The 16,108-nt window shown below is 41.4% G+C and overlaps 2 protein-coding genes and 1 non-coding gene across 3 annotated transcripts in view; 2 read left to right on the forward strand and 1 right to left on the reverse strand.

Annotated features, from left to right (window-relative positions):
* Nucleotides 1-44: 44 nt before the first annotated feature.
* Nucleotides 45-9,808, forward strand: rpl39 (ribosomal protein L39). Its single transcript, XM_069934782.1, has 3 exons — nucleotides 45-148; nucleotides 351-454; nucleotides 9,610-9,808. The coding sequence occupies exons 1-3, from the start codon at nucleotides 146-148 to the stop codon at nucleotides 9,656-9,658; spliced, it is 156 nt and encodes a 51-aa protein (XP_069790883.1). The 5' UTR covers nucleotides 45-145; the 3' UTR covers nucleotides 9,659-9,808.
* Nucleotides 9,330-9,462, forward strand: LOC138762566 (small nucleolar RNA SNORA69). The gene has a single exon (XR_011356964.1). It is a non-coding gene; the product is annotated as a small nucleolar RNA SNORA69 (small nucleolar RNA).
* A 3,055-nt stretch (nucleotides 9,809-12,863) lies between the features above and the next one.
* Nucleotides 12,864-16,108, reverse strand: part of stam2 (signal transducing adaptor molecule (SH3 domain and ITAM motif) 2) — a 53,421-nt gene continuing 50,176 nt past the window's right edge. The window contains exon 14 of the mRNA XM_069934778.1: nucleotides 12,864-15,837. Coding sequence (XP_069790879.1) covers nucleotides 15,618-15,837 — 220 coding nt within the window. The 3' untranslated portion in view covers nucleotides 12,864-15,617. The remainder of the gene's footprint in view (nucleotides 15,838-16,108) is intronic.

The following is a 16,108-nucleotide window of genomic DNA, read 5'->3' on the forward strand; positions in this document are numbered from 1 at the left end:
TCCTCCAAAAAATGCGTCTAAAGATTCTTAAGGTGTTTTTATTTTGTAGTGTTTTTTTTAACCCAGCGGCATCGAGTTGGGCAGCTCAGTTCGACCCCTCCTCCTCTCTCGCCGTTCCGCCATTGTGGGAGTTGAAGGTTCGACCATGGTGAGTGCAATCAGGCGGCATCCGCCTCGACAGCGCCTTCCAACCGACAAATAATCGGCGGAGAAGGGGTCGTTGTAACTGTTGGTACTAGATTGGGGAGGAAATAACGATGAGGGTGGGTGGGGGGGAGATAGCGGCCGTGTTGTGTGCGGGATGACTGTCGGGCATTTATCCCTCTCTCTTTCCCCCCCACCCCCGACAGCCGTCCCACAAAACCTTCCGCATCAAGCGCTTCCTCGCCAAGAAGATGAAGCAGAACCGGCCGATCCCGCAGTGGATCCGCATGAAAACCGGCAACAAAATCAGGTGGGTGGCGGCCGGCCAGGATGGGTTCTGGGGACGACGTGCCCCCGTCTTCAGATTGGGTGGCTTTCTGAATTCAACCTGATTGTGGCTTGTTCATGTTAAACCAAGATGTGTCGTGAAAAACCTTTTGAGTCTCCGTACAGGGTCTGGACCAGAATTGTTGCCTCGCTGGATGCTGCCTGATCTGCTATTTCCCTTGAGCTAAAGCAAAGATCAAGAACACGACAGCACAAGAGCAAGTCTCTTCCACCCTCCTAGTCTGTCCAGAACTATTTTTCTGCCTAGCCCCATTGACCTGCAACCAGCCCATAGCCCTCCATACCCGTTCCAACCATGAACCTGTCCCAATTTCTTCTTAAATGTTAACATTGAGTCTGCATTCACCACTTCAGCTAGCAGTTTGTTCCACACTCCCATCACTCTGTGAAGAAGTTCCAGAATCAGAATAAGTCATGAACTTTGGTTTTTTTTGTGGCAGGATGATAATGCAAGCATTCATATAACCATTTTCTCAGCGTTAATTTTTTTTAAATAGTGCACAAAAAGGAAGATAGTCTCTTTGGTTCATTGCCCTCTTCACTCTGCTACCATTGGGAGTCTCAAGATGCGCACTCAACGGCACAAGGACAGCTTCTTCCTGCTGCCATCAGATTCCTGAATAATCAATGAAGCAAAGATGCTTCCTTTTCTTTTCGTGCACTATTACTTGATTTTTTTTTAATAGTAATGTCGTAAGATGGTTATAACATGTATATTTGAAATTCTGATTCTGATAATCGGTAAGGAGGAGACATTTCCAATTCGTACTGACTGCAATCTTCCAATGAGGAAATCAAGGATGCAGTTGCAGAGGGGAGTGCAGAGACCAAGAGTTTGTAGCTTCTTGACCAGCACTAAGGGATAATGGTGTTGAAGGCTGAGCTATAGTCGATGAAGAGCAGCCGTATGTACGATTCTTTCTTTCCCCTTTCACCCTTATCCCATGTCCTCTTGTTTGTATCTCTCCTATCCTCTGTGGAAAAAGCCTACTTTTACTCTGTCTTTACCCCTCATAATTTAAAATAACTGTCAGATCTCCCCTCATTCATCTATGCTCCAAGGAATAAAGTCCTAAATTGTTTAACCTTTCCTACTCACTTTTTGAAGTCCTGAGAACATCTTCTCTGCATTCTTCCAATCTTATTAATATCTTTCCTGTAGTTAGGTGACCAAGCTGCATACAATACACCAAATTTGGCCTCCCCAAAGTCTTGTACAACCTCACCAGAACATCCCAGCTCCCATACTCAATGCTTTGATTTATGTAGGGCTAATATGCCAAAAGCTCACTTTACAACCTTGTCTACTTCTGATGCCACTTTCAGGGAAGTATGTATTTGTATTTCCAGATCCCTCTGATCTACTATTTACTGTGTATGTCCTTACTTGGTTTGTCCTCCTACAGTGCAACATCTCATACCTGTCTGTATTAAATTGCATCTGCCATTTTCCAGCTGGTCCAGATCCCACTGCAGGCTTTGAAAGCCTTTCTTCCTGTCCATTTTTAGAAAAAAAATGTAGGTGGGCAAATCTTGATGAAAGGCTCAAGCCTGAAACGTTTGACCTGCTGAGTTTCTCCAGCACTTCAACCACTGTGTCTGCAGACTTTTGTTTCCCTCTAGCTTCTCACTGTTAACTACCAACTTTCTAGTATCTGCAGTTTCTTCGAGAAAACCTTTGTTTTTTTTCCCCAGAGGACGTGTACAAAATGAAGGGAGGAAAGTTTAGGAGAGATATCAGGGGTACGATTTTTAGAGTTGTGGGTGCCTGGAATACCTTGCCTGATGTGGTGGTGGAGCCTGAACCATTAGGGACATTTTAGAGACACTTAGGCTCATGGATGAAAGAAAAATGGAGGGTTATGAGGTTGGAAGCATTTAGTTTTTTTTTTGGTAGAAATATATTGGGTTGGCACAATATCGAGCGTTAAAAGGGCTGTTCTATGATTTGAGTGTCAACTTGAAAGATCAATTCATATTTAAAAACAAAAACAATTGGTATTGCAATTGTTAACCAATCGTCCAGGATATAAGAGTACAAATATAGTCTCAGTACTAATCAGGCTCTTGAACCTCCCTGTATTACCCTAAATCTAACGATAAACTACTCCAGACTAATAAAAAATCAGTCTTGATCAGGGGTTTTCACCCAAAATCTTGACTGACCTTTTCTGCTCATGGATGCTATCTGACCTGCTGAGTTCCTCTAGCAAATCTTTAATATTATCTTTGTCGTGCCAAATTGCAGTAATATAATTTATAGTATTGTTGATATCTTAAGTTCCTGTGTGGCTGCAGGAAGTAAGATTTTTGGTATGTCTGTACATTGTGCTCATGTACAGTATATGTGAATAAATTATGTTTTCTTTTGGGCCAAATACTAATCCAATCTAGTGCCATTAGCCTGTGTTAACCATTAAGCCTCTAAACCTTTCTTATCCATGTACCTGTCTGCAAAGAAAACAGTGAAAAAGCATCTTTTACCAAAGATCGGTTCTTTCAAGAGTTTGACAATAGTTAGAATAAGATAAAGGTATGAAACTGGGGGAAAATAGCAGTATATTAACTGTTGGGAAAATCATTCAACAAGGCGTTTAGGAAATCTTCCAACCAGGTTGACAGGCGTGCTTGTTTCATAGAACGTTACAGCACAGTTCTGGTCGTACAGCCCATGATGTTGTGTTATGTAAACCTATTCCACGACAATCTAATTTTTTCCCCGTGTCCTACCTATAACCCTATATTTTTCTTACATCCATGTGCCTATCTAAGTCTATTAAATATCCCCATTGTACCAGCCTCCACTACCACCACCCCTTGGCAATGCCTTCCAGGTACTCAACCACTCTTTTTTTTAAAAAAAAACATACCTCTGACATCTCCCCTAAATTTTCCTCCACTTGCCTTCAGCAGATGTCCTCTGATATTTTGCTGATGTTGCCCTGGGAAAAAGGTGCTGCTTGTGTACCCTATCTAGGCTCCTCATAATCTTGTATACATTAATTAAATCACCTCTCATCCTTTGTTGCTCCTTTTATTTGAACTTGTATAACAAGCAGGGGGGATTAAAATGAATCAATAATCTTGTATCCCGAAAACCGAACATTTTTTCCACGGATGTTATCTGCATACCAAAGCTCTCGTTTAGTGCCCAACATGACCCACCTCCATTCAGCGCCATGTCTCAGTGCTCCTACCAGTCAGACGTGCCAGGAGCTCAAGATCCCTGCTTCTGCCCGGAAGTCCGAGGCCACTTCTTTGACCCCAACGGCTGCTGGTCCCAGACTACGGTCTCTGCTCCTGCTGCAATCCTGAGGTCGCGTCTTGCCTGGAAGCTCAGTGACACTGGAAAAATTCTTTAAAAAGACTGCAACTTGAAGACGATGGTCACCATGTTTTCAGGTGTTTAGCTTAGTTTAAGCCAATTTATGTTTAAAGTTTTACTTAAAAATAAAAATTTTAAGTAAAACATACTGCTAGTAATTTTATGGACTACCTCACTTCATTATATTTTATTTCCTATAAAGACCAATAAAAAAAGATTGAAAATAAAATAAATCAGGAAATGTACAGGCAGTCCCTGGGTTACGAATGTCCAACTTGCGGACAACTCGTACTTATGAACAACTGAGGGTGGCTTCAGCAGTTCGTCGACTCTGGGAAGGAGAACGCTGTCTGATTTTTGAGACCGATTGTGTTGCCATTGACTTATCAAAATCAGTCTGTTAGCCTGTACTTTAGTGTAAGAAAATGCTCAAAGCCTTTTCAATGATTTAAAAGCTGAACGTAGGTACTTGCCTACAAATTCCACTTAAAAACACAAATTAGGAACTGATCTCGTTCATAACCCAGAACTGCCTGTATGGCATGAAATTTCCTTTAGTAGACAAAAGAGTCCCCATTACTATTGCCTGGCGTCCCTTGCAGAAAGAGGAGGAAAAGAGGGTCCTTTCAGAGACACTGAATATCTGCGGATTTGCCTCCAGCGCTTTTACAGTCGCACAGACCCCTGTCCTATCCATTGGTAACCTAAGCTCCATATGCAAAGTTCCAACATGATCAGGAAGTGTTCGGTGCCCAAGGCCCTTCTTGCCCTGAGCACCCTCTCAAATCCTGGTTCCTATAACCTGGTTCCCATGAACCAGTCTCCAGCAGCCTGTAAAAGTTCTTCGTTTGCAAATGGCCTGCAGCCTGTGTGGGTCCTTAAGCCTCTGAGCTCTTTGCGGATTCACTGCTGTGGATGCTGTCTTGCAGGGTGGTCTACTGTGCTTCTCAACTGGGGCTGTTTCTCCCTATTTTTGGTACCCTGCGCTGGTCTTCTGCAACCCCTCAAGGATGCTACCAGCACAGGCACTGCTATCTTTGGCACGAGAAAATTCTGTGATGTGGATGGAAGTATCTGTATGTTCTTGCAGATGAAATGAAGTAAGAATTTAGGTGCACCAAGTGAATAGGAAGACGAATGAAATGTTCTCTTTCACAAAGGGTATGAAGGTTGGCAAGTTTTGAAATAACTTTCTAGGATGTAGTAGCCTGTTCAGTTTTCTTATTTAGTGGAATATACAGTACTTAGACTGGAGGGAATCCTGAGAAGGTTTACTGGAATGAAAGAATTACCTTTATAAAGAACAATTGAGCAATCAGCGTGAAAAATTCTGATGGAGCTGAGAAGAATTTCTTTGTGGGGAATCTAAAACCAGGGGATGACAGCGGGCAAAAGTTAAAAGTATACAGTATCATTTATGTTACTAGCCATGAAAGACCTCAACAATGAAGACACTGTTTACATCCAGTACCGCACGGATGGCAGTCTCTTCAATCTGAGGCGCCTGCAAGCTCACACCAAGACACAAGAGCAACTTGTCCGTGAACTACTCTTTGCAGACGATGCCGCTTTAGTTGCCCATTCAGAACCAGCTCTTCAGCGCTTGACGTCCTGTTTTGCGGAAACTTGCCAAAATGTTTGGCCTGGAAGTCAGCCTCATCAGCCAGCTCCCCACCATGACTACCAGCCCCCCCACATCTCCATCGGGCACACAAAACTCAAAATGGTCAACCAGTTTACCTATCTCGCCTGCACCATTTCATCGGATGCAAGGATTGACAACGAGATAGACAACAGACTCACCAAGGCAAATAGTGCCTTTGGAAGACTACACAAAAGAGTCTGGAAAAACAACCAACTGAAAAACCTCACAAAGATTAGCGTATACAGAGCCGTTGTCATACCTACAGCTCCTAGAACGCTTCCACCAGCATTGTCTCCGCTCCATCCTCAACATTCATTGGAGCGACTTCATCACCAACATCGAAGTACTCGAGATGGCAGAGGCCGACAGCATCTAATCCATGCTGCTGAAGATCCAACTGCGCTGGGTAGGTCACGTCTCCAGAATGGAGGACCATCGCCTTCCCAAGATCGTTTTATATGGCGAGCTCTCCACTGGCCACTGAGACAGAGGTGCACCAAAGAAGAGGTACAAGGACTGCCTAAAGAAATCTCTTGGTGCCTGCCACATTGACCACCACCAGTGGGCTGATAGCGCCTCAAACCGTGCATCTTGGCGCTTCACAGTTCGGCGGGCAGCAACCTCCTTTGAAGAAGACCGCAGAGCCCACCTCACTGACAAAAGACAAAGGAGGAAACACCCAACCCCAACCAACCAATTTTCCCTTGCAACCGCTGCAACCGTGTCTGCCTGTCCCGCATCGGACTTGTCAGCTACAAACAAGCCTGCAGCTGACGTGGACATTACCCCTCTATTAATCTTCGTCCGCGAAGCCAAGCCAAAGAAGAAAAAAAGAATGTATTATTATGCAACAATAAAAGGTACCTTGAGTTTTGGAAAAGGGGAAGGTGGATAAATGCTCACACACACGTGAATATTTGCATTCTCTACTCTGGAGAGGCAGATAGTGGACTTGTAGGTAAGCAGTAAGGAATAGACAGGAAAGTGTAGTTGAATTTGAGATTGGCAAGCTGACTATATGAAAATAGAGCATTACTGCACAGTACAGGCCCTTCAGCCCACCTATGTTGTGCTGACCTGTGTAAACCTATTGCACAACAATCTAATTTTTCCCTCTTTTTCTTGTATCCATGTGCCCATCTAAGAGTATTTTGGTATTTTGAATGTCCCAATTGTACCAGCCTCCTCCACCACTCCTGACAATGCATTCCAGACACCCACCGCTCTGAAATTTTAAAAATATTTGCCTCTGGCATCTACCCTAAACTTTCTCCACTTGCCTTAAACAGATGTCCTCTGGTATTTGCTCTTGTCACCCCAAGATAAAGGTTTTAGCTGTCCACCCTACCTCTGCCCTTCATAAAGCATTAAACATTGTGAATATTTGTCTATCCTTTTATTAGCTTTTTCTCTGGTGTGGTAATTTATACTTGGTTTGTTAGCATATTTTGCATATCTCTGTGGCAAACAAGAATTCAATTGAAGTAAAACATGAAAGTCTGCAAACACTGGTTGAAGTAAAAATACAATGCTGAAGGGACTCAGCAGGTTAAACTACTTTATGTAGCAAAGATAGATACATAACCAACGTTTCGGGCTGGATCCCTTCATCAAGGAATGGGAAAATGTCGGTGAGCATCTGAACAAAATTGTGGAGGAGGGGTGGGGGAATTTAATTAAATCTTTATGGTATTTGCATATATGACAATCATCAAACTCTGGTTTCAGATAATCACCACCTCTATCACTCTCCCACCCATCTTCTTGTTACCTAGTTTCTTTTTTCCTCTCCATCTACTCCCATCACCCACATTTTCATCCCACTGGGTCACATGTCCCTTCCCTTTGGCAAGCATACTTCAATTATTTGGTTCCAATCTTCACCTTCCTTGTCAGATTCCATATTCTGCAGCTCTGTCTCCATTCTTTGTCACTATCCCCACCCTTTCCCACCTGCCAATCAACTCCTTCTGAATCCACCTATTGCTGGCCAGTTCATGCTCCAAATAATGGGTCACGACTGAAATTGTCCATTGTATTTCACTCGAAAGACGTTGCTGAATGCCTGAGTTCCTCCAACAGTTGGTGTTTATGCAGTCACTGTTTAAGACGATGCTGCCTAGTTACATAGAGGTTTACTCTTGTAAATGTTTGGAATTCTCAATTTTTTGCTGCTGGGTGTGTTCACTGCTGGACTGAAAAATACAGAAAAGATGACAATAAGATTAAATGAGTGCAGAGGAGATTTATGAGAATATTGTCAGTTCTTGAAGAAAGGTTTCTTGGAGCAGAGAGGAATGAGGTGAGCTATGACAGAGATATACAAAACTATGAGGGATATAGAGTAAATGCAAGTAGGCTATTTCTACTGAGGTTGGGTGAGAAAATTTAGGTTAAAGGCGAAAGAAAAGTTTAAAAGGACTATTCAAGAAGAGAGTGGTGGGAGTGTGGAACAAGCTGCAAATCAAATTGGTAAATGCAGCCTCAATGTAGACATTTAAGGAAAATTTGGACAGGGGTTTGGGTGGAGGTTAGAGGGACCAGGCAGAATAATGATTTGGCATCGGCTGGAAAGGATGAAGGGCCTGTTTCTGTGCTGACATGTTTTTATGGTGTATTGAAACTTTCTGGAGAGAGTTGGATAAATACTTGAAACCAGGGAAAGAAGAGGCACTGGGGGACAAAGCAAGTTAGTGTAGGACTAATATGCTATCTTTTTGGACTTGGCGGATACATTTGTAATTCCATCAATTTGCCTGGATTGCTCCCCCGCTGCCTTTGTTGAGTACATCATCGCCATCACAAGGTACCACGGTGAATCTCAATTCATGAAGGGATGGGACTGGCTCTAGAACATCAGGCAATAAATATTGGCTGTCAGCAGCTTGTTAATGTGTTGTTTACTGTTGGTCTTTGGGAAGGGAGCTGGCATTCGCGTTATTAGATTGAATGGGATCCTGTGCTATGCTTTAATATGATAGAAAGTGCACGTGGGGAGTTGGGAAGAAACTTGCAATCAGATACTGTGACCACTCCAGTCAGTACAGAAAACGTGCCTGAGAATGAAATATTCAACCTGTTAAATTCTAGCAATAGCTGTATTAGAAGTGGATAATATTGGTATGGTGTCTTTTGCATCCATTGGATTAGGCCATCCTGGCCAAAGATCCAGCCTGGCAAATCAGGTTTGAATGACGTTTTATATGAAGTTTCCTTAAAAGCAATGAAGGATAATACTCAATAATGACAGTCAGTCTGAACATTGCATTGAGTGTCCAACTATATCTACTTCACTCTACGTTTACTGAATATAAACTGTTCCAGAGGTTCATCCTAATGCAGAAACTTTGTTTCTGATCAATTGGCTTAATCCATAGGAAAGTGCCTGGGTGCAAGGCAGCTGGGTAGAGATGAGATACAACTTGTCTGATTTTTGTCAACTGGCTGAGGAAAGCTAGAGTTAAATGAGTTCCTTCACTGTGGCTTTTTTAAAAATCTTGCTCCAGGTCGTGAACTGTTGGCATCTGATTGATGGTGTAGATGGTGAGACTCTAGGCATGTAATAAATGCAGGTGCAGACCAAGCAATCTGTGGCAGTTGTAGGTGAATGAGTTTCTGTGGAGGAGGAAAGATGACCCTATCCTGCCATGACAGAGGGTTTCTTCTCCCCATAGATTTTGTGTGCACATTTCATAATGGGGACCCTGGCTTTATCATCTAACTATTCCGCCCAATGAAGTTTGGGCTGTCAGCTACACAGTTTTACATGGGGTGGGAAACTGAATGATTTCATTTTTTGGTTTTAATAAGAGAATAACTTGTCTGCAAGCAAGTCTTTTGGCTACATGAATCCAATTCTTCAGTGTGAAAGCAGGTCTGCAATTGCAGTGCCTCCTTCAGTGTTGTGCTGTCATTAATCCTGCTGAGATCAATTGCTGTCAATATGTTGTATTTTGTCTTGCCAACCCATGACAAGGTCAAACTTTTAACAGCTACATATCCATTAGTAATGCAAGTGTGTTCCAGTTGTATCTGGTCTTTCCTATTTGTTGCTTGCAATAGTTACATTTCCCCATTACTTCTGTTTGTAATAAAATTTAGAAAGATCCAAAACTGGCTTACCAACTGCTGTTTATTGCTCTTACAGGTACAACTCTAAGAGGAGACACTGGAGAAGGACCAAACTAGGCTTGTAATTCACCACCATCAAAAACACCTGTAATGGTTGATTTGTATCTTCTACCAAGTTGTGAAATTAAATCGCAGAGTTGATACATCACTGCAGGCCACAATCTATATTTGTTTTCTATTACAAAATAAAATTATTGAAATTTTTTGGCTGCTAATTGTGTGAATTCTAACAACTTTGGATGATATAGTTTCTCGGGTGTTTTGGTTCTCTGTTGCCTGGTTGAAAATCCACACTACATCCAGTACAGAAATTAGGTCTGAGGTTGCTATGTCATCCATGAAGCTGTGAGACTCCTATAAAGCTCAAGTACTGCAGCTATTGGAAATCTTAGCAGGTGAGGCAGCATCTGCAGAAAGTGTGTTGACATTGTTTTATTTCCTCTAGGACAGTGTGCATTCAGTTACTTTTTGGATCTAATGGCTTTTGATTCCACTTGCCTGCGACTGGAGTGACCCGAAAGCACCCATTTCCCTTATCCAGCCTCAATTTTGAATAGTACATGTGAATTAAATCTCTGCTCTTCCTTTTCCATCGAAAATGCATCCGACTGAGTGAGTGTTCGTGCCCTTAAATTCCTGACCCCTCTGTTGCTCATGTGTCTAGAATTGTGCATTTTTACCTGTGGCTCAGTTGCTGCATTAGAATCAAGAGCTGTGTGGTATAAGAACTGCTGTCATCCAAATATCAAAGTTAGCTATATATGGCCTTTTTGATAATAGCTTCAAAAATGTTCCCAATTACATAAAGCCAATTGGTTGTACATTTGCTTTCTTTATTAATCAGCTATTTTTAGTATCCTAAACAGACTTAAGCAAAACCCATTTAGAAATGAATCGGCAGAATCGCTCATGAAAGGCTTAGTTGCTGAAAAATTTGTCAACTATTGTTGCTTTCTAGAGTCGCTTGCTATTTCTCTGCATTTTCTAAAGTCTGTTTAATCTGATCTTTATTAAATCTCTTAATGAGCCTACAATTTTAATTGCAGTCAGTTACCTTGCTCATTGGCTTTTGTTTGAATAGTTCCTTGGCAATGTGATTGCAGACGGGATTTGAAATTATTTGCTCTCAATTTAGTCCTTTTGCCTCAAGAAATGTTTAGAAATGCAAAATTTCTATATTATAAAGCTTAATCTTGGGGAAGGATGTGTGGGGGAGGCCAAGAATACTGGAAGGTCAAACATCAACAGAAGAGCACAAGAGTTAACATTGAAGGTCAGTAACTTCAAAAGTTGGTTCTCCGTTGATACTTTCTGATGGGCAAATTATTTCCAGCATTTAGTCTACATGGTGCGCCATTTAAAAATCAGTGTTCACTTCGATTTGTGTTTCAAAAAAAAAAAATCACATTCTGATTTTTTTTTTGTTTCCACAGAGACCATTCTCTGGTCTGCTCTCTCCTGGCAAATTCTCCTAAAACACCATTCATCTGTCCCCTTGCCATCATCTGGGGACAGCCCTCACGAGAAGCAGAGTTCACAGGAACCTCCTTCAACTTGTATTCATGATGTGACAGCCTCCACATTTAGAGAACAAGTGAGACTAGTTTTGTAGTGCATTTGTGTTGACATCTCAAGGTTCCTGTTGTATGCCATTTTAATTCCATTCCATCACTGACCTGTCTGTCCTTGCCCTCCACCATTGCTTGAGAAAGGCAAAAACCAAAATAAAATAGAACATGGAATATTACAACACAATACAGGCCTTTTGGTTTGTGATATTGTGTCAACCTATACACACTTAACTAATCTTTCCCTACCTCACACCGATAATTTTCTTGCATCTCAAGTCTTCAATGTCCCTATTGTACCAGTTTCCACCACATTCTAGTCACCACTATTCGCTATGTATCTATTAAAAACATACCCCTGACACCTCCCTTAAACTTTCTTCTCTTCACCTGATATATTCTGGTGTTTGTTACTGACTCCGTGAACAAAAGCTATGCTCAATCTTGTAAATCTGTTAATTCACCTCTCATCTTTCTTCACTTCAAGGGAAGTTCAAATTTATTGTCAAAGTACAAACATGACATCATGTCCAAGATTCTTTTTCCTGTGCACCAGGCAGAATCTTTTTTGCATGACTGACAAGTAAAGGGATTTTCTTTTTTAAGTGGTGAGTGTGGAATTGGTTGCCTGAGGAGGGTGAGCCAGGTTCTACTGGAATGTTTTAGAAAAAAATTGGATGGATACATGGATAGGATGGGTTTAGAGGGATATGGAATTACACAGGCAGGTGGGACAGTGTGGTCAGCATAGGCAAGTCTGGCAAAATAACTTGTTTCCATGCTGTATGACTTAATTTTTTTTATTGGTTTTCACATGCAAAATACATAGGTACATGACAATGATAAATTAATGAGTTACAAATATAACAATGAACAAGGTACATAGGAACTCATGTTATTAATTGGGGAAAAAAGAAAAAACATTTCTAAACTAAGAATCAAACCCCACCCTATGAGGGCTGGCCAAGTTATAAGTACACTACTAATAACAATGGGGGTCAAAAAATAGATAATCTACAGATTTTGATAGTAATTGAAAAAAGGACCCCAAAGAGAGAGAAAGTTTAAATCCATTGTAGTAGTAGAACACCTAATTTTTTTTGGAGACACATGCCATCACATCTGACAGCCAGAGTATGAGGGGTAGCATCTTTCCATCTCGGCAAAATGGCCCTTCTAGGAATGATGGAAGCAAAAGCCACTACATGGAATTTTGAACAAGTCAATATTAAATCTATTAGTCCACTCACTCCAAAGATGGCAAAAAAAGCTAGGAGTTGAGTTAATATCAAGAACTAACGATAAGGTGCAAAATATCCCTCGCCAGAAATTAGAATGCTGTATTACTTAAGGACCTAGTCCATTAATACTGAGTTGCACAAAATTCTTGGGGTTTCCATCTCTAGATTTTTCTTCCACGTCCACATTAAACTACCTAAGGTATGGATATAAATATTTGAAAAAAGCAATAGATTGAAGGTTTTAGGGAACTGGCACAGGAGAGACAAGGCCAATATTGATCAGCCACAATATTGAATGGCTGGAGGTCTCTGCTGACCACCACTGTATCATCCTGCACTTGCTGGATAATGTTCATATCTTTGGTGCTGCTAAAGATATTTCTTCATTAATCTTATTTGATATTGGCAGGTTTGATATTGGCAGGAAGCATGCAAAAAAATAAAAAGACAACGCAAATGGGTTTTATTTTAAATAAAAATTATTACTTTATTATTTGAAAGAACAGAAGGCAATCGAAAACTAGTAAATGTCAGTCCAAGCAGTATGCATCATTCTTGCTGACATCTTGCATCTGATATTACAGCATTCACTGAAGGAATAAAATTAAAGGGTCTTGTGCAAATGGGGGAAAAAAAGCCCACGCTCCCAATTACAATAATTGAACAGCACACACACACAAAAGCAACGGTCACGTGAGAAAACCAACTCAGATTATTTTCTTCAGAGGGAAGGAACAAAGTAAAATAGAACTATAAACAAATCTTCAACATACATAATAGAATTAGGAATGGGGAAGATTGATTGGTTTCTATCTTATTGTGCTGGATATAAATAAGCAGATTTGGAAAGTGAAAGTTTGACAATGACTTCAAACCTAGTTTTGCAACCATCTTCGGATTTTCTAGCCTCAAATCTACTGAATTTAAAGTTCAAAAAAAATCTCCAATGACTTGAGTGTTAGGGGACACCAAAATTGAAGCTATATTTGATCACTTAAATCCAATGAACCATAATAGACAATTAAGTGGAGCCACAGGCACAGATGGAATTAAGGGAAAGTTATTTTTTTTTAAATACACAGGCCAGAAAAGAACAGATTGGTGGGATGATGTCTTACCATTGGAGGGCATTATTCATCATCAAAAATATGAACATTTTAAAGGGGTCAATAGAGAAAATGAAACTCCACCGAGACCAGACATTTTGCAAGGTGATGCTGCCACAAAACAATGAAGTTCAAGACTTTCTTAATGACAGTTTGATTTGGATTCCAAAGATTGAGCAATCAAGAGTGCTAGATCTACTCTGCAATGTACCAAGACTGCCTGTTGTGGCAGCAGAGTTCAGCTTCCAACACTAACAATTGCAATTGTAGAAAGTATTTGAGTGGTGGTGATTTTACTTTTTGAAAGATGCTTAAATGACAACAGAACCTCTACATCCTACACACCCCCTTCCCACCCCACCCCAATTTACTGATGTGATTTACAGCCAGAGATACAGATAATCATTGAAACCTAGCATCCTGGTGGTCTAAGTAATTCATCTGGAGTCATGAATATTACTGATGGATTCCTACAGGCACGGAGTTCCTCTCAACTCAGACACCTTTTAAGTGCAGCATGGGTGCACATCAGTTTGCTATTTACTATATTACACTGATTATGCAGTGGGCTCATTCCTAAACCTTTAGAATAAGATTAACCTATTTTTTCCCCCTCAACGACATGCCCGAAAATGTGCAATCAGATTGCATTTCCTACTCTGATGGCAGTGTACTGTTGCCATAATTAATTTGGGTCCAGGGAGAGGGTACAAAAGCGGGCTCAATAAGGAGTCACATTGCTCCATTTCAAATAACAGGTTGCAGAAGACACCTGCAAGTGTTTCACTTTACCTGTAGAACTGGCTAAAAAGAAAAGATTATAGTTTCCCTTTTGCTCCTCAACTCCTCAAAACCCTTCTGTAAACTTAGCATTTAGCTATAGGCTTGCAGTTTAGAGTCCTTGTAAAGTCCACGAAGGGGTGTGACTGCAACAGTTACTGGGTGGACCAACCATTCTAATGTTAACCTGACACATTGTGATCATGTAACACTGTTGATGGTGCAATGACCCTGATTGCTCAACGTATTTAGTTTAGGGAACAGGATGTGCTGTGGATTTGATGCTGATGGGGAAGAGGACTGTAGTTAGCTTCTAGAACTGCAAATAAATTAAGAACAATAATGAACACTAGGGAGAAAGGAATACATTTTACCACAAAACAGGCACAATGAGAGCTACAAATCCATAGAAAAACACAGGGTGTCACAGGACTGCGGATGTCACAGAACTGCAGTCCTGATGCATGCAACGATCTTGAATTTGTTGACATACCTTTCACAAAGCTTCATTGATAAAGGCAGAGTTGCTGAGCCCCATAATTTAATGCATAATGAACTCATACATTCACTGGACTATGGATTTCAACTACAAAATGGTCATGAATCCAGAACACAATGTGCTCAAAACACAATCAGCTTGATGCTTTACTTAATTCTTCCCCATTTCTGATTTATTGATTTCTAGTGAAGGGGTGGTGGTGGGGGGCAGTTGGTTAGAAGAATTCTTCAGTTTGTTTTTGGGCAACTTCAGGGCTCCATATTCACCATTAATTTTATACTCTTTCCCAACAATCTTCCTTTCCCTTCGATCAGAGCCCTGCAGCCAAAACTGACAAACCTAGCTTTATCCCACAAGCCTTTTCCACTGCTGTCCAAATGAATCTTTCACAATCGGTTTCTGGAAACCAAGCACCAGGACAAGTCACAAGAGTCCCGTTTTGTCGATGCAATACTATGACTGGCTGGGAAAGGAATGCTCATCTCAACTGATCAATACACATTGGTCCCACGACACTCAGATCAGACTATCTGCTAGTACAGGTGAATCCTGGACATGGCTATGTGTAAGTGAACTTAATGATGGACAGAGGCAGAGAAAGACAGAACTTAGGACTGGAAAAGAAATTCACACTTGATTTATTAATAAAGGTGGCAAGGAAGAGAGAAATAAACCAGCCCAGTGGGAGGCCAAGGGGGTAAAAGGGAAATCTCAGAGTACTGCATGTAGTGCAGTACTTCCATTGCAATATGTTACCTGCTAGATAGTATTCAGCACAATAACACAGAAACCAGTACACCTGCCTGGAAGTGTGGCCCAGTGGGCAAGCTTCAGAGCAATGGCTGCTGAAAATAGGTAGTGTGTTGCTGCGGGAGGGGCTGAGCCTGGGAGCCCATGTGGTAGCCTGCAGCCAACGACGCACTGACGGTAGTGTTCTGATAGGCAGACATGTCGGTGGTCAGGCCTGCTTGGCCCGTGTAGGAAGTGGCAGGTCCAGTTGAAACCTGCAGGCTTGTTGCTTGATTCAGGTATGTTGGTGGTGCTCCAGTGCTGTTGAACAAATTTTAAAAACATCATTGCCTGGTGAATGTGGGCCAAATATTCACAATTAAGAAAAATGTGGACTGGTACTTGGATGGAAGGGGTATGGAGGGCTGGGTGCAGGCCAGTGGGACCAAGCAAAATAATGGTTTGGCACAAACACAAAATGGAAGCCCCAAAGGGCCCGTTTTCTGTGCTGCAATGTTCTATTTCACTGCAAGTCCTGGATGGAAAGGAGATGATTAGATCATATGTCCAACAATTACATCCTTCTGCACAT

This window comes from Narcine bancroftii, chromosome 4 (genome assembly GCF_036971445.1).
Source record: "Narcine bancroftii isolate sNarBan1 chromosome 4, sNarBan1.hap1, whole genome shotgun sequence".
NCBI classification, from domain to species: domain Eukaryota; kingdom Metazoa; phylum Chordata; class Chondrichthyes; order Torpediniformes; family Narcinidae; genus Narcine; species Narcine bancroftii.

What these genes read in the sequence shown, in the direction of transcription:
- rpl39 (XM_069934782.1), top strand. An exon ending in AAAACCGGCAACAAAATCAG is followed by an intron (nt 455 to 9,609) that starts GTGGGTGGCGGC and finishes TTGCTCTTACAG; the next exon opens with GTACAACTCTAAGAGGAGAC.